Source organism: Nematolebias whitei, chromosome 10 (assembly GCF_014905685.2).
Source record: "Nematolebias whitei isolate Nwh7 chromosome 10, NemWhi1, whole genome shotgun sequence".
Taxonomy (NCBI): Eukaryota; Metazoa; Chordata; class Actinopteri; order Cyprinodontiformes; family Rivulidae; genus Nematolebias; species Nematolebias whitei.
Window position 1 is genome coordinate 5,240,869 of NC_056507.1, and position 21,658 is coordinate 5,262,526.

The 21,658-nt window shown below is 40.5% G+C and overlaps 1 protein-coding gene across 1 annotated transcript in view; it reads right to left on the reverse strand.

Moving 5' to 3' along the window:
* Positions 1 to 21,658, reverse strand: part of ppip5k1b (diphosphoinositol pentakisphosphate kinase 1b) — a 77,139-nt gene that overhangs the window by 16,894 nt on the left and 38,587 nt on the right. Inside the window, exons 16-26 of the mRNA XM_037683263.1 lie at positions 16,878 to 16,999; positions 16,243 to 16,425; positions 15,895 to 16,036; positions 15,569 to 15,792; positions 14,327 to 14,454; positions 14,127 to 14,241; positions 13,903 to 14,010; positions 13,694 to 13,810; positions 12,751 to 12,891; positions 11,603 to 11,711; positions 5,426 to 5,572 (exon numbers count right to left, since the gene is read on the reverse strand). Coding sequence (XP_037539191.1) covers positions 5,426 to 5,572; positions 11,603 to 11,711; positions 12,751 to 12,891; positions 13,694 to 13,810; positions 13,903 to 14,010; positions 14,127 to 14,241; positions 14,327 to 14,454; positions 15,569 to 15,792; positions 15,895 to 16,036; positions 16,243 to 16,425; positions 16,878 to 16,999 — 1,536 coding nt within the window. The remainder of the gene's footprint in view (positions 1 to 5,425; positions 5,573 to 11,602; positions 11,712 to 12,750; positions 12,892 to 13,693; positions 13,811 to 13,902; positions 14,011 to 14,126; positions 14,242 to 14,326; positions 14,455 to 15,568; positions 15,793 to 15,894; positions 16,037 to 16,242; positions 16,426 to 16,877; positions 17,000 to 21,658) is intronic.

A 21,658-nucleotide genomic window follows, 5' to 3' on the forward strand; every position in this document is an offset into this window, starting at 1 on the left:
AAATAAAGGCTTGAAATATTTCAATCTGTGCTTAATTAATCTTGTAATAAACGAGTTTCGCTTCCTGAAATGACAAACTTTATCACAATAGTCTAATTCTTTTAGATTCACCTGTATTAGGCTATAAATGTAAACTGTAACATCCCATTTTATATCTTGGTTATTAGTAAAATATATTCACTTGGAATATCCACAATTCCTTTGCGCTTAAAAACTGACTTTTCATTGAATTATTAGCTTTTATTTTTTGCTGCTACGCTTTTGGAACATGGTCCACTTGTATACGCTGAATACAATTTTCTTTTAAATGTAATATATTTGTTGTATTTGCAGCTTTGTTGGTCGTCTTTCTTAAAAGAAATTAGTTTTTGTTCTCTCTAGATACATCCTGCAGGCTGACAATCAAAAATGTCATTTTACTCAGCACAAACAATGAAACAAGCTAAACATTAACATCATAGTAAATTTTAAGCCTCTATAAATGTTTTAAATTGTTCTGACAACTCATTATAGTTCTGTTTCAGATACATTTTTTACAAAGGGTGTCAAATCTGCTGTTATTGAAACAAAATCTTTATTTAAAAAAAAAAAAAGGCCTAATTCACGTAAAGCTGAGAGACTGATCTTTTTCAGTGGGTTCATTTTTACAGCAATTCTACTCGTCTAAAAATATTTACTGTCGAAGCATTAAAGTAGTAAATAAAAGACTAGCCAGCCACTTTGAACAGATATTACCAGTTCATTAAATATTTTAATATAAAGATCAAACAAGTGTAACAAAAGAAATACATACAAATAAACAAAAAAACTACACAAAATCAAAAATTTTGTCGACTAAAACGTCATTCGTTATTTTCGTGAGGACCATCATGGGTGGTTGAGAAACACCCGTTGAAGGGAAACTTACCAACAAGCCCGCGGGTTCTCTTCAGACCTGAAATGTATTTTTCACTTCTTCTGCTCGTACTGCTGCTTAAACAAAACAACCCTGACGTGGATCCAAACCTTCGTCCGTCTTCAAGGCAGCAGCACGACACGATTCAACCGTTACTGGCAGTTTTTACAGAGTGACACCCAGTGGTTCCACTGAGCAGCTCTGTGTTTTTGGTTTATTTAATCTGCACAGAAAATAACGACGTACGTCCACATGGTCATTAATCTGAATCCACAAACTAAACCTGAGGATGCTAAAGTCTTCGTCCACCGTTTCTGATAAGAGCAGTTTGGGTAAGTAGGCCCTGATAAACCGACCAACTCACTATAAGCAGCCTGGTGTAAACTATTAAGAGAAGAATGTGGATTATTTTTAGGAGGATTACAGAGTTCCAGTTAATAAACAAGGCGAGTTTCTTTACAGATTACTGCAAAATTTGATTAATAAAAATAAAAAGACAAGAGAGCCCGGCATCGGGGCCTCACTTTAGCTTGAATTACCGTAATTTCCGGACTATAAGCTGCTACTGTTCCCACAGGCTTTGAACCCAGCGGTTTATACAATGCTGCGGCTAATTTATGGATTTTTTTTTTTGATGCGCTAACGAGCTTCATGCCACCAAAAACCTTCAGCTTCATCGCACCAGAGCACTCGCAGAGCTGCCCAACACACGTCTCTATTGGGGGGTGGGTCCTCGTGACTCAGTGAGACTACCTGTATAAATAAAGTTTAATAAAAAATAAAAAACTGATCAATGAAATTACCAGACAGGTCACAGCCGAACCAATGAAACGGGGAGGAGAGAAAGGGAAGGGGGGTAATCCTTCCCATGCACAGAACATGTGAGGGGGGGGGACTCCCCTGGATGGGCAGAATAACTTTAGCTCTGCGGTGCACAAGCTTGCAGCAGAACTATGAAGACAGCATCAGTGTCCTCCTGGTAAACTACTGTATTGTTTGACAACGAAACAAACTGAGGACGTGTGTGATGAAGTTTTTCTGAGGCTCTTCAATTCTGACACTGAAGGAGGAAGATGAAGATGGTGTTCAATGACTTTTCCTGGTAAGCTAGAGGTAGGGCAGCCGACTTGGGACCAGAGAGTCGCGTTCGACTCCCAGCCATGTCCACATGTCTGAGCAGGACATTTAATCCCCAGTCGCTCCCCGGGGAACTTGCGTAGCTGCCCACTGCCCCACCTGGGTGTACCTCACATGTGATGGGTTAAATGCAGAGAACTATTGTGTGGAAACGTACAACGAAGACGATCTTAAACTTCCCCATCCTACTGTATTTTTTTTTTTTTTTAAACCAGCCGTGTTAAAGGCACTGTTCAGAAAAATATAAATAAATACTACATGTATTTCTGTATGTTACCAGTACATATTTAACTAAAAGTGTAAAAAATCATGTTCCAACGTGAAGACCCGCGGCTACAAGAGCAGCTTAAATTTGTACAAAATTGTTTAAATTTAGTATAGTTGGGTGCGCTCTATAGTCCGGACATTACGGTATACAATCTTTGAAATCTTTGGTATATTTCTTTGAAGTAATGTGACACACACAGAGGGGCAACATGCACAGAGAACGGCTCCAAGCCCACAGGGATGTGATCGTACCAGGGTTTCTACACACTGTCCATTTTCAATTTCTGTACATTTCCAGACATAAATCTGAGCTTTGTGAGCCATTTTGACATCAAAACATCTTTAAAGAACATCATGTTTTGTTGTTTTACTGTATTTGTACAGTGCAACTGTTTAGGTTTTTTTCTAGTTACTGTTGTAAAATAATTGGATTAGTTTTTTCCTTAAGGATATTTTTCTGCGACTTTACAAAGCATCAGTGAGGACAAACAGCTAGCTGAAAGAACCGTTGGTTTTCCTAAACACTGCTCTGTTTTAATTTCTTCTTTTTAAATATTACATTTTAGCATTTTTTCAAGCAAAAATATTTTGGATCAAATACAGATATGACTGGAATTATTTTTTTTTAGCAACGGGCTGCTAAATGTTTTTTCTTTTTTACATTTTTGATGACATTACAACAAAAATATTATTCAAGCAAGCAGTGCAGTATCTGTGATCCTGATTTTAACTTTCAGACGTTAGTAATCTGATCAAAAGTAGCATCTTGGTCACTTTCTTCTTCCTTCATATCGTTTCCATTCAGGCTCTGATGTCCCCGCTCTCCGATTTGAACTGTGAACGTTAGTAGTTTTTGAGATGAGTGTTTTTCTGGACTGGAATTGAACAGAGAATGAAAGTAAACCTTGATGTTTTTGGGGAGGTCTTCTACTGAGCATAAGAAGAGCGGTAGGATTTAATTTATTTTGCTTGATCGAGGCAGCGCAGAGTGATAGATCCTGACGAGTGGAGGGAGCAATTTTACAATGGCGGAGCCAGCGGGTGGCTAATGGTGGCCTTGGCCACCTCAGTTATTGGATGAAATTATACTTTTAAACAATATAAAAATTAGAAAGCATAGTTTCCTCAAATTATCAGGGTGGCCAGTTTACATATAAACATGGTGGCAGCCATCTTGGATTTTGACATGGCAACCCAATTTTTGATAGGGGTCTTTTTTACACCAAGATGCAGCCACACATCAAAATAGAAGCCGTCATGTTGCTTATTTTTCAAGTTATCCAGCTCGGTAATATGATATGGCAGCAGCCATCTTGGATTTTGAAGTGGCAAACCATTTTTCGAAAGGAACCTTTCCAGTGTTTCCTCTACATTACTTGCCTTGAAAGGGCGCTCATCTCTTCCTTGATTTTTGTCGAGACACAGAGACACGTCTGTGTTGCCGTTTGAACCGACGGTTTTCGAGTGGGGCGGCGGTGGTGAAGGAATCGGCTCAGTGTGAGGGAAACAGGGAGCTACCACTGTAGCTTTTTAGCTAGCGTGTCTGTATTGTACACCACTAGCTTAACGCTACGTCAGTGCTGGCAGATGTCGACGGAGTGGGGGTGGAGTTTGGTTCGATTCAGTAGGCAAGGCGCTCGGTTCTGTTGACATGGCGGGGCGCCCTGCTTGTATAATGGTAGGGGGGGACACTGCTTTCTTACGCGTAGATGTAGCCACACACCTACTGTATTTTTCAACCTATAAGTCACAGGTTTTTTTGCATAATTTACATGCCCTGCGACTTATACGCAGAAGCGACATATTTATGGATTTTTCCCCATATTTATTGTAAGAGTTTTTCATTATGTTACCATTTTAAACTGCTCCATGATTTCTAAACCAAGTTTTGGCTGAGATATGACCATTTTCATTCATTCTGACTAAAAATACTCAACACTACCATTTTCAGCAGCTAGATGGCAGTCGAGTAGTACGGCATGCCGTTGTATCATGCAATAGGTAAAGTGGCTATTAATGACACAATCGGCTTGCCATAACATGCCACCGTTGTCTGCCTGGAGCAACCGTCAAATCAGCTTCATTTCGCTGCGCCGCCTCGGCAAAATGAAGCTGATTTGACCATTGAAATGCATTTTTTAAGTAAAAGTTAGACGGAGACGCACCTTTACTATAATTTTGAACAAACAAATAATTATTTTTAAGTGTTAATCTTGTTAAATTCTTGTTAAAGTCATCCCGTGCACGTCCCTGCGGCCGCCATTTGGCAGCCAATTGATTTTTGGCACAACACCGGACCACATTTCCGGGTTGTCAGCAGTGACGCATAATAGATGCAACGTATACGACGACGCAACATATTTATGGATTTTTCCACTTTATTAGACACATTCGGACTGATGTGACTTATAGGGAGGTGTGACGGGTACGGCAGAAAATACGGTATATGGAAGTTGGTACCTCACTTACTTTAGAAGTTATGCTCATGACGTGTACAGATGGACAGAGGATATTTCTAAATCCCCCTTGTCGCTCCACGATGGGGGACAAATATAACAGGCTTGTTAGAACACCTTTTAAAAAGTTAGATTTTGATTTTTGTAGTAAATGCAATAAGTAACAGAGTCAGGAAGCATTAACACATTTCATGATTATTTCTTTTTTTTTTCCTACACTTACCTGGAAAATACTGAAATAAATTGTACTTTTTAGGACTGTGTAGGAACCCTGTTAGAATGATGTGGAGAAACATTGATGACTGATTATAATAGAGGATCACACTTTCCAGCATACAGTACATTGGCATGCTCAGCATCAGCTACACAGCTGTCATCCATCATTGTGCACACAGGAAATCACTGGAGCAAAACAACTTTGTGAAATGGCTGAACTGTATTGGAGAAGAAAAAAAATGGTGGGGAAAAAAGAGGGGAGCCTTGGTTAAAAATAAAAAAATCAAGCAAAGCACCAAAAGAGGGCAGAATTTTCTGAAAGATCAATTCTTTGAAGTTTAGGTGAGAAGCAGCGGAAGTTTAAAAAAGACCGTTTAGGCTGGGGGTGGGGGGGAAAGCGTGGAGATGAAAACACCTGCCCCACAGTGGAGGACCGACACCACGGTGAACATACCAAACATGCCAATCTTGCATGGCAGACTGCCGGGGGACAGAGGTGGCTTTCGGTGGTGGTGGTGCGTGCGGACGTAATCCCGCAGGTTGGGGGCGCTACAGGACACCCCGAGGGCTGAGGCACTGAAGAGGCCAGAGCAGAGCGAGCCTGTGAGGAGTTGGGGGGAGTGCAGGGAGGAAGGATGGAGGGGGGGATTTTAATTCACACACCATGCAGTTACTGTTCAAACACTAATGTTCTGGTAGTTTCCACAGGAGTGTGTTTATATTAAATGTATGTGTAAAACTACTTTGTGGGAAATAATTTCAACTTCTTCAAAATAATTACGATTAAGGAGCCATTATTACAGTTTATTTCTAGAAGTATAAAATGGTTCCAAGTTTTGGGTTTCCTGGACTGAACAATGTAAACACTACAGGCTTCTTCGTACTGCGCTGATCACACGAGTGCAGATATAAACAAGGGTAAAAAAAACGGCTGCTGACACGTGCACACTGAACGTGTTTGTGGCGCGTGCAAAAAGCAGAAGTGTGACACATTTTTTAAAGATTTTACAGAATAACCAAAGAAAGATATTTCTTTACAAATGACGAAAGAAAAGCAGAATTTTAAAAACGTTTCGTCAACATTGCATTTCATTTTTTTTTCCAACCAGTTAATGGCAGTGATGAAGGAGAGAGGCTTTTGTGAAACTACCAACAAACAAAAACACAAAGTTAACACGGCTTTGTTTATTTTTAATGCATGCCACTTTCTGTTTCCTTTACTGAACAATGCACATGCTACTGTAGCGGTTCTGAACTGAGTTATGTCTGCTAGCAGAGCTGCAAAAAGGATGTTTAAGAAGCCTGACGTGGGTTTTGCAGAATTTTAACGTGCCGTTTGTTTGCTCACACCTGAGTCTGTGTGGGGCGTGAGGCATGAGCCGATTACTGGTTTCAAGGTAGACTATGGTGTTCAAGTCTGGCATCAAAACCAGAAACATTTTCTCTCGTGCTGTTCTTACTGTTGAAATGTCTTTTTATGAAGATACCGGAGACGTTTGTCCCCCTCCAGGCACATGTAGCGCCAAGCAGCACCACTCCTCTCTGACCTGTCTGGCGTCCATCCATTAACTAACAATTTCCTGCGGGATCTTTAAAGTTCTTATTTTATCTGATCTTTTACGCTTCTTCTTTTTCGGGTCATGGGGCCCACGTCCAGCAGTCACTGTGCGAGAGGGGGGGGACACTCTGGACAGGTCTCCAGTCCATCACAGGGACACATAGAGACAAACAACCATTCACTCTCTCTCTCATCTAGGGATAATTTAGAGTTACCAATCAGTCTAACATGCATGTTTTTGGTCTGTGGGAGGAAACCGGAGTACCCGGAGAAAACCCACGCATGCACGGAGAGAACATGCAAACGCCACCCAGAATGACCACCCCCACCGGCTGGGATTTGACCCAGCGACCTTCTTTATGAGAGGCGGCAGCTCTACCAGCTGAGCCACTGTGCAGCCACACGTCTGATATTTAAAGTAAAATTTCTGACAAGTTGGATTATGTGGATTTTTAGAAGAGAATGGAAATGTACTTTTTTGATCCCTTGACAGAAATTGAATTTGTGAACAATCACTATCTTACCTGTTGTAAATAGCTTTATGGGAGTTTGAAGAAATAAGAGTTTAATTCTGTCCAGACCAATCAGCCGAGTCAAACGCACACAAAACAATAGGACTGCTGCTGCATCTACAGCATAGTCTTTAAACGTTTATTAGAGGCTAATGTGAGCAGTATTTCAGACTTTTTACCACTGTCGATTTTGTATTACTTGATTAATTACACAGAAATATATGGCTATTTCCAAAAGCAAAAAGCAGCACAAGCTGTAGGATTTCAGTGCGGCCTTGTGCACTCCTAGCAGGAATAAAATAAGATTTCTGCTGGAATAACTAACATAAAACCAACAGAGGCGTAAATGTTTAAATAACACCATCTGCATTAAAGATGAAACTTTAGAGATTGAAGTTGTTTGAAGAGGAGTAAACTCACCTTGAAAGTCGATACACTCATGCCCTATGAATGAGCTAATACTGGCGAGCAGACTCACTACCAAATTACATTTTGTCATCTTAAAACAAGGCCAGTCTTCAAATATCGAGAGGATCTGTGTGTGTTTTTGTGATTTCCTGTCAACTGTCCTGCTCTCCTCGGTGTTTCTCCCTCTTGTGATCAGCACCTCCTCTAACACCTGTTGTCCTTCCCCAGGTGTTTGTGTTCATCACCTTGTTAGTGTCCATACACTCTGCGTTTCTTTATTGTTCCTGTCCATGGGTTGTCCTGTATGGCGTCACGTTCTGTCCTCCCTCTGTGTTTCCTTAGAAATGTAAGTTTTGCTGACATGTCAGCGTTTGTTTCGTTATTTAAGTAAATTACTAATTTATACTTTAAGCTCCCCGAGTTGGGTCCAACTAAACCAAAAGTCATGATCTATATGTGATGTATTCAACCATGTAATGAAAAATTGACAGCAATACAAAAAGACAGTGTTTCTCAAAGTGGGGGGCCGCGGCCCCCTGGGGGGGCCACCAGGGGGCGCAAGAGGGGTCTCGGAAAGCTGGAGAGAAGACGATTTAAAAAAAGCAAAAATTAAAAAAATAGTAATAATAAAAATTGCACACTAGGGCAATCTGTATCTGTCATTTCCAGATAAACACGCTTGAGAGTGAGGTTAGATTTATTTAGTTTTTCTGGTCAACAATTTGTTGAAAAGTTGTTTTTTTCGTGGGAATATGTTTAAAACACGTTGGTTAATAAATGTTTTTATGCTCAGCAGCAGTAATAATTAATTGAATACAGTGAATAAAAGTTAAAACATTCTAAAAATTGACGTTTCTTTTTATATTTTGTAACATTGTTGGGTTTGCGAGGGGGGCCTCGGCCAGAAGCTAAGGCCGTTTGGGGGGTGGTCTAGGAGACAACATTCACATGAAGCTCTATAAAATTTAAAACGGTTTTAGAACGACAGCAGCCCACTTTGGTCTTAGTCACGCTCACACTATTCTTTAGCTTGTTAATCTAGACAAAATTAATTTTCCTCTAAAGTAAGATAGTTCCAACAAATAAGATGTTATTTATTCATAACATTTTCACAAAACCCCATTTCAAAATGTTTTATAGATCTTTTTAAGCTCTGAGAGGTCATGACAACTGGCACACATTACAGCCGTAATGCCCCTTTGATTTAATTTAATAGATTTTATAGTTTCATCAAGCCGTGGTCATGAGTGTACATAAAGAGTAGCTGGCTAAATATAAATGCTAGTTTATTTAAAACCAAAGGACATAACTGAGATAAGTGAGGATCAAAAGAAGATCACATGTCATGTCGTGACATTGAGTAATGCCGCAGTTAAAGCCTTCATCTTCCCAATGAAACACACACGATGGAAACTGTTTCATCTCTCTGTTGACACGTTCGTGGTTTTATGCTTTCCTTGACACGTCTTAAATTAGACAACGGTCTTTCGCATCGGTGAATACGAACATTTTGAAAGGTTTATTAAAAGTTACATTCATGTGGGGCGGGGACAAAATGTTTGTAAAGTGTTTGTTAATTTAGGCAGAGATCCAAAAAGAATTCGAACACCCTGCGACTTTGCAAGTTCTCCCACTTAGAAATCATGGAGGGGTCTGAAATTTTCATCTTAGGTGCATGTCCACTGTGAGAGACATAACCTAAAAAAATAAGTAAATCCAGAAATCACAATGTATGATTTTTAAATAACTTATTTGTGTGTTACTGCTGCAAATAAGTATTTGAACAGCTGCCAATCAACAACAGTTCTGGCCCTCAAAGACCTGTTAGTCCGCCTCCACTTATTATTCTAAATCAGAAGCACCTGTTTGAGGTTGTTAGCTGCATGAAGACACCTGTCCACCCCACACAATCAGTAAGACTCCAACTACTAACATGGCTAAGACCAAAGAGCTTCCAAAGACACCAGAGACAAAATTGTAGACCTCCACAAGGCTGGAAAGAGCTACAGGGCAGTTGCCAAGCAGCTTGGTGAGAAAAGATCAACCGTTGGAGCAACTATTAGAAAATGGAAGAAGCTAAACATGACTGTCAATCTCCTTCGGACTGGGGCTCCATGCAAGATCTCACCTCGTGGCGTATCAATGATCCTAAGAAAGGTGAGGAATCAGCCCAGAACTACACGGGAGGAGCTGGTCCATGACCTGAAGAGAGCTGGCACCACTGTTTCCATGGTTACTGTGGGTAATACACTAAGACGTCGTAGTTTAAAATCATGCATGGCACGGAGGGTTCCCCCGCTTAAATCAGCGCACGTCCAGGCCCGTCTGAAGTTTGACCAGGACTATTTGGATGATCCAGAGGAGTCATGGGAGAAAGTTCTGTGGTCAGATGAGACCAAAATAGAACTTTCTGGTCTTAATTCCACTCGCCGTGTTTGAAGGACGAAGAATGATGAGTACCATCCCAAAACACCATCCCTACCGTGAAGCATGGGGGTGGAAGCATCATGCTTTGGGGTGTTTTTCAGCACACGGGACAGGACGACTGCACTGTATTAAGGAGAGGATGACCGGGACCATGTGTTGTGAGATTTTGGGGAACAACCTCCTTCCCTGGGTCTTCTAACATGACAATAACCTGAAGCACACAGCCAGGAGAACCAAGGAGTGGCTCCGTAAGAAGCATGTCAAGGTTCTGGAGTGGCCTAGCCAGTCTCCAGGCCTGAACCCTAATAGAAAATCTTTGGAGGAAGATCAAACTCCGTGTTTCTCAGCGACAGCCCAGAAACCTGACTGATCTAGAGAAGATCTGTGGAGGAATGGACAAAATCTCTGCTGCAGTGAACCTGGTGAACTACAGGAAACCTTTGACCTCTGTAACTGCAAACAAAGACGACTGTACCAAATATTAACATTGATGTTCACAGGTGTTCAAATACTTATTTGCAGCAGTAACACATAAATAAATTATTATAAAATCATACATTGTGATTTCCGGATGTTTTTTTTTTAGATTGTGTCTCTCACAGTGGACATGCACCTAAGATGAACATTTCAGACCCCTCCATGATTTCTACGTAGGAGAACTTGCAAAGTCGCAGAGTGTTCAAATACTTATTTTCCTCACTGTATATATATTTTATTTATGAAGGTTCACTAAGAGGGGCCAAAACATGCTATCATATGCAGATTAAATACTTTATGACTGCATATGAACCATCAGGCTATATGCAGTTATTCGTCCAATTTGATGAACTTCAATTAAAAACAATAGTTTTTCTGTATAAAGTTGATGATTATTGATTGGACAACATGTTATAATTGTTTGCTAAGCAGGTCGTAATATTTGGGCACTAAAAGTCTATTTTATTCACAAACCTTTTAGGAGCTGCAATTAACACTCAGTTTATTTACCCAAAAAGGGGCGGAGCTTTGTGCAGTGGGCAAGTGGCTGCATGCGTTTTACAGTATTTCAACTGATGCACGACAACACAGGAAACTGTATTAAGGCTTTTTCCCCCTCCCAGCCATCAGCAGAAAATTATATTAAAATAAAACATTTTAAATGAATACTATTTACAATGCTATGCTAATTCTTGTATAGAACTGGGACATGAGTCTTATCAAAAGTCGACTCTTATGTGCTTCAATAGCTTCTTGTTAAATGTTTTCAGCTCTTATTTAGCAGCGAGCCTTTGACATTCACTTCCTGTGTTTAGATTAGAAATAAGACAGAGATGATCATACAACACGCTCGCTCTGTATTAATATTACCACCACAGGGAATATCAGTGTCGTGCAGTTGGCCGTGACCACCTGCTGACCTCTTGCCTGCATAGTTTACGGTCTGATCCTGTCTGGCTGCTGCAAAGCTAAGCTGAGCTGGAAGCTACTGCGAACATTGGAACGAGGAGGGAGAGGTGATGGAAGGAAGAGGGAAAGATCAGCACACAAAAAGAAACAAGGAAGGGATTGAAAGATATTTGAAAAAGTAGATAGGTGACTAAAACAAACAAGCACTGCTTTTGATGAGGAGCAGTATCAGTGAAGATAGCTTAAAGTAGATGTGAAGAGAGGTCAGGGTGTCTGTTGGCAGAAACATAAAAGAAAAAAAACACATTAAACGACATTTTAAAAAGCGAGAGGCGCTCACCTAAGCCGCTCGTTGGTTTGATCTCAGGAGACTGGCGCGAAGAAGAATGGAAGAGTCGATGGGGCATGCAGCCTTTGGTGGAATGATTGGGGGAGGTCTCAGAAAGGACCTGAGAGGAGCCACGAAGAATGAATTAGAAATAAGATGATTAATTCAAGTAATTTGGGGTACAAGCCTTCCCGTTAATTAAAAATCTAAACTTTTAATGTTAAATAAAAACAAAAAGGAGCAACTGCTTAATTCTGAGGCAACGAGTATACCGTAATTTCCGGACTATTGAGCGCACCCGAATATAAGCCACGCCCACAAATTAAAAAATAAATTTGTACATGTACAGGCTGCGCTTGTATATACTGTACGCCGTGGGTGTCATGTTATAACATGTTATAACATGAGATATTTGCATAGAAAGATTGTAAAAACGTTTAATTAAATAGCCAACATTTTTCAGTCAGGTCATCTGGACAGTTTCTTTTTTTTGTGCTGAAACGTTTCGCCTTCAATCCGGAAGGCTTCACCAGTCAAGGAAACGCACAACAAAACTGATTCTTCCCTCAACAGCTTACTCCAAAGTGGAACAAACCAGTTCTGTTGGTGCTAAGATGGTCTCTTTAGAACGCCCACTCCTCCATTGCCGGCCGGCTGGATCGAAGGCAAAACGTTTCAGCACAAAAAAAGAAACTGTCCAGATGACCTGACTGAAAAATGTTAGATTGTATACCTGGATTAGTGAGCATGGACTTTGTTGTTTTAATTAAATACGTACAGTCCCCCCCCCCCGAAACAGTGCCTGTAGCACGGCTGGTAAAAAAAAAATTAAAAATACAGCAGCCTACCAGGAAGTCATTGATCGCCATCTTCACCTTCCTCATGTGCATGCTCCTCCATCACACAAATGCCTTTTGAAACAGGGAGGGGCAAGCGGGGGCCTCCCCCCCACACCCCATTCTCTCCTCCCCTCCCCGCTTCATTGGTCCACTGTGACCGGTTTGTTAATTTTATTGGTCAGATTTATTTAACCTTTATTTATACAGGTAGTCAATTTATACAAGTAGCGGCTTATAGTCCAGAAATTATGGTAAATTTCCCGCCATAATCCTTAATTATTAGTGAAACATCTAGTCTAATGTAAAACTACAGGATGGTACCTCCATGGAGCCTGCCTTCCGATTGCGGATCATTGGAGACTTTCTCTGGATGTTAATTGGCTCTGAAGCAAAGAGAGCCTCATCGGTCTGGTCCTGGGAAAGGTCCTCCAAACTGCCCTGATTGGGCTTCTTGTCTTCATTCTGATCGATTAAAGAAAGAACAAAACAACCTCTCAGTCTTATTTGACAAACTCTTTCACCATAATTTACTAAAATAAACCTAAAAGGACAAAAACTAAAAGGTATGAAGAAATAATATCTTACCTGTTGTAGATAGCGGTAGGACCAAAACATTATTTTGCAAGTCTCAAGTCTTTCCACTCAAGTTCAAGCCCAAAATTAAAAAATGCAGGTTTTGATTCAAATCAAAGTCATAATCGATTCAAAAGTCCTAAATTAGTCATTTGACCAAATGTGATTTATTAACAATATGATGAATGCCTATTAAAAGGCAAATTTTTGACAAAACAAGCAACAACTGAATTTGTATGGGGGGGAAAAAAAAAAAAAGAGGGTGAACAACGTTTCAAAATAAATGTTTTTTAATGTTTCCATTTGTTTTTGCAGTACCTGACCAGTCTCAAGTCAAGGATTGCACCTTCCCACTGATTCTCATGGCGTTTTAAAAAGTGGTTCTCATTTTAGATTAAGGAAATGCACTGAGCTAAAAAAGAAACAAATATATTTATATAAAGATAATGTACCGTTTAGTGTTCAGATTTGTTTAAGTTAAAAATAACTCAAATTTCACTTAACGGTTTTCTTGCTCTGGCTAACTCAGCACTCTCTAGCAACAGATATGAATGCAGGTCGGGGCGAAACTAACTGATATTCAGAATGTGTTTTAACAAAAGATGAATATGAAGTTCTTTAAAGATGGTAAGACGTTGTTAAAACTCCCTCATGTATGTGTGTACCAGTAAAATCGAACCAGTTCACCCACCTCTGATGAAGCAGGGCGGAAACCAAATCCAAGAGGCACGTTCTCTTCATCTTCACACCCTTTGACTCCTGGACTGAAGTGAAGCTCTACATGGAAACGCTCCTCTGAGGAGGGGTCCTTCACCCCACATGCGCACAAACACACAGCAAAGCAACCGTGGAAAAACCCGTCAACCTGTAGGAACGTTGTGCAGCACTCAGGAGGCTGACCTTATCGTTGTCTTCATACAGCATGATGACTATCTGAGTCATGTAGTTGAGCTCAGTCACAGCGCTCAGGTAATCCATGGCTTGTTTCCACTGCTGGTCCTTCTCCTCCTGACACAAACACACAAACGGATGACTTGAGCATCAGGAAGTCCAGGTCCTGTTTAGTCCCAGAAAATCAACATCATAGGTCACACACACACAAAAATAACAAAAACAGTACACACATTCAGAAGTCCTCCGTAGCGGAACATGCTGAGCAGGGAGTGAACGTGGCTCTCACTCGTAAAGTAGAGCCGTGTGCGGACATGACGCCCAGGAGACATGACTCCACGAGAATACCTGAACACCAGGGAACAGGAAGTGATTAGACAGCTTACTGATTAACATACAACTAACGGTACACATAGCGTTTGTGTGTTCTCACAGGGGGTGCAGCTTGTTGACAGCCTCATCCTCGTGAGTCCTCTGAAGGTCTAGCTGGATTTTCCCCATCAGAGGAACACAGTAAGCCTGAGCGATGTCCAGTTTCTCTGCTTTACTGATGCCGTACTCCTGATGCAAAAGAACAAATAAAGCCCTGTCAGTAATAAAACTAACGTATTTTACTTTTCTTTAATGATCCGCTTTAAAGAAATAAAATCTAGTTTCAGGGATATTAAAGATTCACTAAATAACACAGCAGACATTGATTAGTTAGGATTTTTAAATGGCTGTTGCAGACCATTAGATCAAATGAGGGACAATATGTAAAGTCATTTTTTGTTTGTAGATTCTGCTGGTTTTAGCTCATAACTACAACAGTTTACTGTTTATATACATTTACTTATTATTAGTTGGAGTGAGGACAGAGTGAGATGGAGGAGGATGACTCGCTGTGGCGACCCCTGAAGAGGGAAAAGCCGAAAAAAGATTATTTTTATTACTAACCTTTATTTAACCAGGCAAATGCCAGTGAGATCACATATCTCTTTTGCAAGGGAGGCCTGGGCCTGAAGGCAGCCGAACATGCATGTTTTTGTACTGTGGGAGGAAACCGGACTACCCAGAGAAATCCAACATAAACTCCACACAGAAAATCTACGATCTTCTTGATGTGAGGCAACTATGCTAACCCCTAAACCGTCACGCTGCCAAACATAAACCGTTTATTGATAAACAATATCTATGATCTTATGTAAAAAAAAAAAGAAACGAATTATCACCTAACAAAAAACGACTTTAATTAGTATTTAAGCAAACATCTTATTATAACTGTCATGTCAGTAAAGTAGAAGACATGGCCGAGCAGTCATTAGTGCCGTCACCTCAGAGCAAGAAAGCTGCAGAAAAGCCTCCTGAGCTTTCTGTGTGGAGTTTGCATGTTCCCCTCATTTGTTGGTTTTCTCCCACAGACCAAAAAAAAGTTCATGTTAGGTCCATTGGTAACATTAAATAGTCCCTGGATGTGAACAGGAGTGTGAATGCTTGTTTGTCTCTCGTCTCGATATGGACTTGTGATGGACTTGCGACCAGTCCAGGGTGTTTATATATGGTTGCCCTACCAGTCCAATTGCATTGTGCAGGTTTTTACTTTCCTTCTATCAATACCTATTGGTTAACCTTTTAATTCATGGTCTCAGGAACACAGAGCTAAAGACAGAAATTGATGACGTGGGTCAGGCCTAACCTGTGGGATGACTATGTCAGCCAGAGCACGGGACAGCCTGAACAGCTCCAACGTGTCCTCCAGGCTGAGCGAGGCGTTATGCTGAGAATCATATTTGATGCAGTCATAAATATCTGGGATCTTGCTGATGTCGTAGCGTCCGTTCTTCATGCGGAAGTCTCTCTCCAGCTTGGACCAGCGCTGTAGCATCAGCTCCAACGTCTCACTGTGGTAAAGCTGTAGATCTGAAGGATGACCAATCAACATTTGAACCATCTTTGTGGTTTATTTATGGGGAACTAATTACATACTGGAGTCTTTTTAAAAGAGCACCAAGAATCGCCAACCTGCCGACTTTGGGTCCTCCAGTCTCTTTCGAATCTGTGAGGTGAGACGCTGGATGAGCGCGTAAACCTTGTCACAAGTTTTGACTGGATTTTCTATCACCTTCATGGAGTTCACCAGTGATGGGCTGCCTGTTGGAGCCAGCTGGAGAACATTGGAGACATGTCAACGAACAAAACCAAGAAGGACTTATCTGCCAACTTACGAGCATGTGAAACACTTTGCTTGTTTTTAGATAAGAAACGTAAATACAAATGGAGCCTAAAAAGGCACGTTCAACTGTTTAACTTGCTCGTTTACTTAATTTGTTTTATGAAATAAAGTCATTCAAACATTCATTTCACACACACCTTCTGATAGTCCTCCTGTGTAAACTCTTGGTCCTTCTGCATGATCTCATGTAGCCTGGCCTTCACCCTCTGCTGACAGTCAGTCAGAGAGTCACTGTCACTGTCCAGCAATCCATTCATGTTGGCACTCTTTACCATCTGAACCAGGATGGGTGTCAGTTCACCCTCCAAAGCCAACAGACCCTGCAGAGGAACCAGAGAGACCAAGCAGAAGCTTTCGTTGTAAGATTCTGGAAAACACACTGAAAAATTAATTGAAATAAAAGCTAATACAATCCAACTCTGAATCATATGCTTTTAAACAAATGAAGTTTTGAATATCTATGCTGTTTTCTTTTGAATTTAAGAGATAGTTTAATCTTAATTTGAGCTCATTTGCAGTAGCTTCAAAGGTAAAATACCACACAGTTACACAGATGTTGTTTATTGCAATATGGAAACTCTTGACTGCAAAGTGTTTCAATTGATCCTGAAGACAATAAATTCCCAACTGCACATATATCCACTACTGAAATATAGAAAATAAAACAAAAATAAAAACCAAGTTAGAAAAATGTATTGAACATCCAGCTTTAATGTCTTGGAGACCTATCAGAGGTTTATTTTTTATCTGTCACAGTTTCTGATGGAGTCACCTTGGCAAACGCTGCAGCAGTCATCTGCACCCTGCCTTCATCAGAAGCGTAGATCTTCAGATCGTGGCGGTAGGTGCTGTGCAGGCGCAAAAGGCCGCAGCCTGGAAACCCAGCATAATCTCCTGAAAGATTGCACAGAGACAAACATGTCGTTAACCAGCTTTATTCAAGCACTACGATGTTGCACGTTTTTAACAGATCATTAAGTCGATGAGGTAGTTGACAGAAAATAAAATTATTGTACCGTTTTCACCAAAACATACCAAAGATTTACCATAAACGTTGACCAAACAGCACATGACCAAGTGCAACATCACTTTCAGTTCAAATATATCAACTTGTTAAGAATTTGACACGGCCCGTTTCACTTAACGTGAGCTTGAATGATGTGGCTTATAAAATTAATTGAAAAAGTTAAATAGTTTCAGTCCAAGAAATGAAACTGACCACCCCTGCAGATGAGATTTGATATTTAGAACTACAATAAAGTCCTAAGATGATCATGTGCAAGAGAAAATGCAAACTAATGATGCACAGCAAATCACACTGATGCTTCATGCAGGTTTCTTAGTGTGCAGCCAGGTAGCATCGTGACATATTTACATCATAGAAAATAAAAAAGTCCCCCGTCTTTCAATTCTAAGGTTTATCTATTACAATGCTCTAAAATATTAAAAATCTAACCTTAAGTGTATAACACACAAAAATCCACCATGTCATGACTTATTAAACAAAACCAAAGCCAAAGTTGAACAACTGAAAAAAAAAAAAAAAGTCCAACCTTGTTGCTTCCATAAGATTTGAGGGAACTTAGCAGCCAGGTGCCGCTAATCAGATGTATTGATTAACTGATCAGAGTGACCACCTCTAAAAAGCAGTTTGCTGCTTTAGTGTATACAGGTGTGTGTTAACACAATGCCGAGGAGGGAAAACATCTGCAATGACCAACTATTGTATGGACCATTTCCAAACAGTTTGGAGTTCATTGTTCTAACCTGAGAAATATTTTTCACACGTGGAAAACTTCTAAGACATTTGTCAGTTTCCCCAGGAGTGGACAACCCAGCAAATTCATGCAAAGGTCAGACTGAGTAAAGTTCAGCGTAATTACAAAAACCCAAGAGCTCCAACTCTGATGGCTCTGTAAGCCTCACGTAGCATGTTAAGTGTTAAGTTCGGGACAGTTTAGTTAGAAAAGGACTGAACACGTATGGCTTGTTTGGAAGGGTTTCCAGCAGAAAGCTTTTATCTCAAAAAAGGACTTAGGTTTGTAAAGTTGCATCTGAATGGACCAAAACACCTCAGTAACAATGTCCTTTGAACAGATGTGTCCTAAGTGGAGCCGTTTAGCCATAATTCCCTGTACGGTGCTTGAAGAAAACTACACAACACATTAGAACAAACACTGCATATAAACAGTCAGACACAGTAGGGGTGATGAGGTGGGCTTGTTTTAGAGCCACAGGACTTGGACACATCATAACTAATCATTCATACAGTCACTGAGTCACCTATGTAGTCCAAACTATTCTAAATACAAACATAAGGCTGTTTTACAGCTAAAGTTTGAACCAGACTGGGTCACAATGCAACAGACAATGATTCAAAGCACAGCAGCAAGTCTACAAATGAACGACTTAAAGTATCTCAGAGGAAAGTATCTCACTGGGCTGTGGCTGCAGGAAACTTGTTGGCAAACACCATTTGCAAGAGTTTCCAGAAAGTCTCGAAATGTTGTTCACAATTACCTCTCTTCAGCTGTAGAGACTCTAAATCTTGTCACCTAAATTTTAAACAAGTTAAAAATGTTTGACTATCTTAAGAAAAAAATATTGTCACTTCTAATTGTCACAAATAAACCATCTTTGATTTTGTCTCCATCTGTCTCAAAAGCATATTGTACTGTATTTGGACTAGAACCCTGGCTGATATCGAAATTTTGGCTATCGCCGATACCGATAATTGGGCGAGGAAAGCTAATGCCGATAACAGATATAATGGCTGAACATTTTTTTTGCTTTATCCATCCCCAATAATCTAAATAAAGAGCTACTTTTAAACCCGTTTCAATGCTTGAAGTCTTGAAACCATTTTCCTAACATGCGTTCACATTTAATAAACAAAGGTATCAAGTGTGTTATAAAAATATAAATTAAAGAAACGCCCTTCCTATTCATGGTTTAAACAGTCTGTCACATATGGTGAAGGTCTAATTAGTATTGATCGCAGCAGCGTTTTTTTTTTTCTTTGTAGAAAAGTAGACATTTAGAAGATAAGTGTTACAAGACAATAGCCTATGCTAAATGTTAGCTTGCTAACTTAGAAGCACGTAGCTAATGACAAGCGGGTTGGAGGATTGAAGAGAATTTATTATTGTTGATTTTTTTTATTTATTTTACAGATCATTTACAATATACTTACCATGCTCGGTTCATCAAAATATGCTACACAATATTTAGTTCCTTGCTTCAGCTGTGCTGGGAGCCAAGTGGCATGGCCAAGACGTGAAAGTAGAGTAGTCCACATGCACCCTCTGCTGGATACGTTGTATAATTATGCCATTTACAAGCAAGAGCATGGCTCATTCCCAGCATTTTAGGGGTGAAAATTATATCGGTGCATAATGGGTTAATTTTCACCGATATGTCCCCAAACGTCTACATTGGCCTAAAATATTGGGGGGCCCTCCGATACATCGGTCGGGCTCTAATTTGGACATCTACATGGTAACTTTCTTTTGACAGAAAATATGTCCAGGTCCAAAAAGCACACCACTGACAAATATTAATTACTAAAAACTGGTCCAAATCTGCTTTTCTCATTGAAGCTGGTTCATGTGGTTCATGTTGGCCATAATGTACCAATTTTCAAAGTGGATTCTAGTAGAGTAAATTATAAATGTGGGGGTGGCTGCTAAGGTGGGTACAAAGCGAGCCCAGGTGGGTATGATGTAGAGTTGCATTCGGGTCCCAATATTCCGAACTAACCCGACCCCAGCCCACAGCCATCATCTCCAAACCCCACCCAAGCCGACGAATTAACAATAATTACAGGTCTGAACCCGGGAAAAAAAACCCAATATTTTTAATTAAGCTTTGACTGCTTATATCATCGATTATTATTAACGGTTGGTGGATGCGCGCAGCTGAGGGAGCAGAAGATCGGAGCTGAGGAGCCCTCAAAGCGCATTAAATGCTGCTTCTGCCTGCATCCTGCGCTGACATGTCGGCTATTTTGTGATCTCACCTGTTAGGGTCGTCGGCTGCGTGCATCCGCTGAGTGCACCGGCTGAATGAACGTCCATTTGAGCTGATGGATCGCTGGCAGTAATCCATCTGAAGCTTAACTGAACTTTTTACATCTTTCAACTAGCGAGTCAGTGTGCGGTCAAATGGCCATGTGCAGCAGATGTAATATGGTAAGCCATGTTTGCACATATAGGATCGTCGGCCACGCACGTCCCTGACGCAATAAAAAAGCCCGACACTAACCAGGCCCACATATTACGGCCCGGCCCAGTCCGAATCCAAGTCAGGCGGGGCCGGGCTCCGGGTTTGAGTTAGAAATGACATCTCTAGTGTGATGTGGTTGAAGGTGGGTAATAAAACAATAAAATGTGAAATGCCTATAATATAATTTTGAATGTTGTGCACACAAATATAGACTGATTTTCAAAAATAGGCTGCACAACTTTCTGGTCACTTGGTCAGAATTCAGAGAGACTACAAGAGAAAACATGCCAATTTTTTCACAACAGTGAGTCACTAATAACAACAGCCACAGCCTGTGAGATACTACTTTATTAGAGAGCTGTGCTGAAATAAATATCTGCAAACCTCAACGAACAGAAGCAAAGGTTTAAAAGAAAGTGGGTCAAGATTTCTCCACAACCATGTGAGAGACTCAAAAAGCTAGACAAAAAAATAAAATAAATTAAAAATCTACTGAGAGTTATTGCCACCAAGAGTGATTCTACAAGCTGTTCAGTCATGGGGTGCACTTAGGTTTTTCACGCACATTTTAATTTTGGCTGCATTTTAATTTAATATTAAATAAAGACGGTGGAATTTGTTGTGTGTTTTTGTACATGAGGTTAGATCTGACTAATTCCAGTTAAAAATCAGGGACCTCATGCATCAACAACAAAAAGGTTGCATGTGACATGTTCCACACATGTTGAGATGTTTAAAATAAACATTGCATGAAAGTTTGTGCAAATATACGTGTAGGAGGACATCACCGATAGAAGAGTTGGGTGGAAGCGTGGTATTGGAGATCACACTGACCTGCTGGAACACGGTGATGCCTGACTTTTAATCTCATTTACAGTTCCAGGGTCATTCTTTAGGAACTCCGTGCCAAGCTTGCTCCAGCCATACAGAGGGAAACTAGGAGAAGCCTTGTGCCAGTTCATATTTTTACTACACTGGGATTCCTTGGAAACAGACTTTCAGAAGAGTTAGCTGAAAGGTTCAGTATTTCACAGTCATCCCTAACCTGTGCTATGTCAGCTGCATAAGACGACCTAATCCTTATGATGCCCAGATATATGAAACATGTCTACACCATGGCTGAAACATTCTGTCAATGCACAGCAACTAATTTACTTACATCAACTATTTAATAAAAAGGCCTCTAAATTCTACCAAGACCCCCCGAGTGTACCTGGGTTTATAGTAGTTCTGCTCCTAAATACATGCATAAAGATGGAAATGCCGCAGTCTAACCCTAACACAGTCTAACCCTAACGCAGTCTAACCCTAACGCAGTCTAACCCTAAC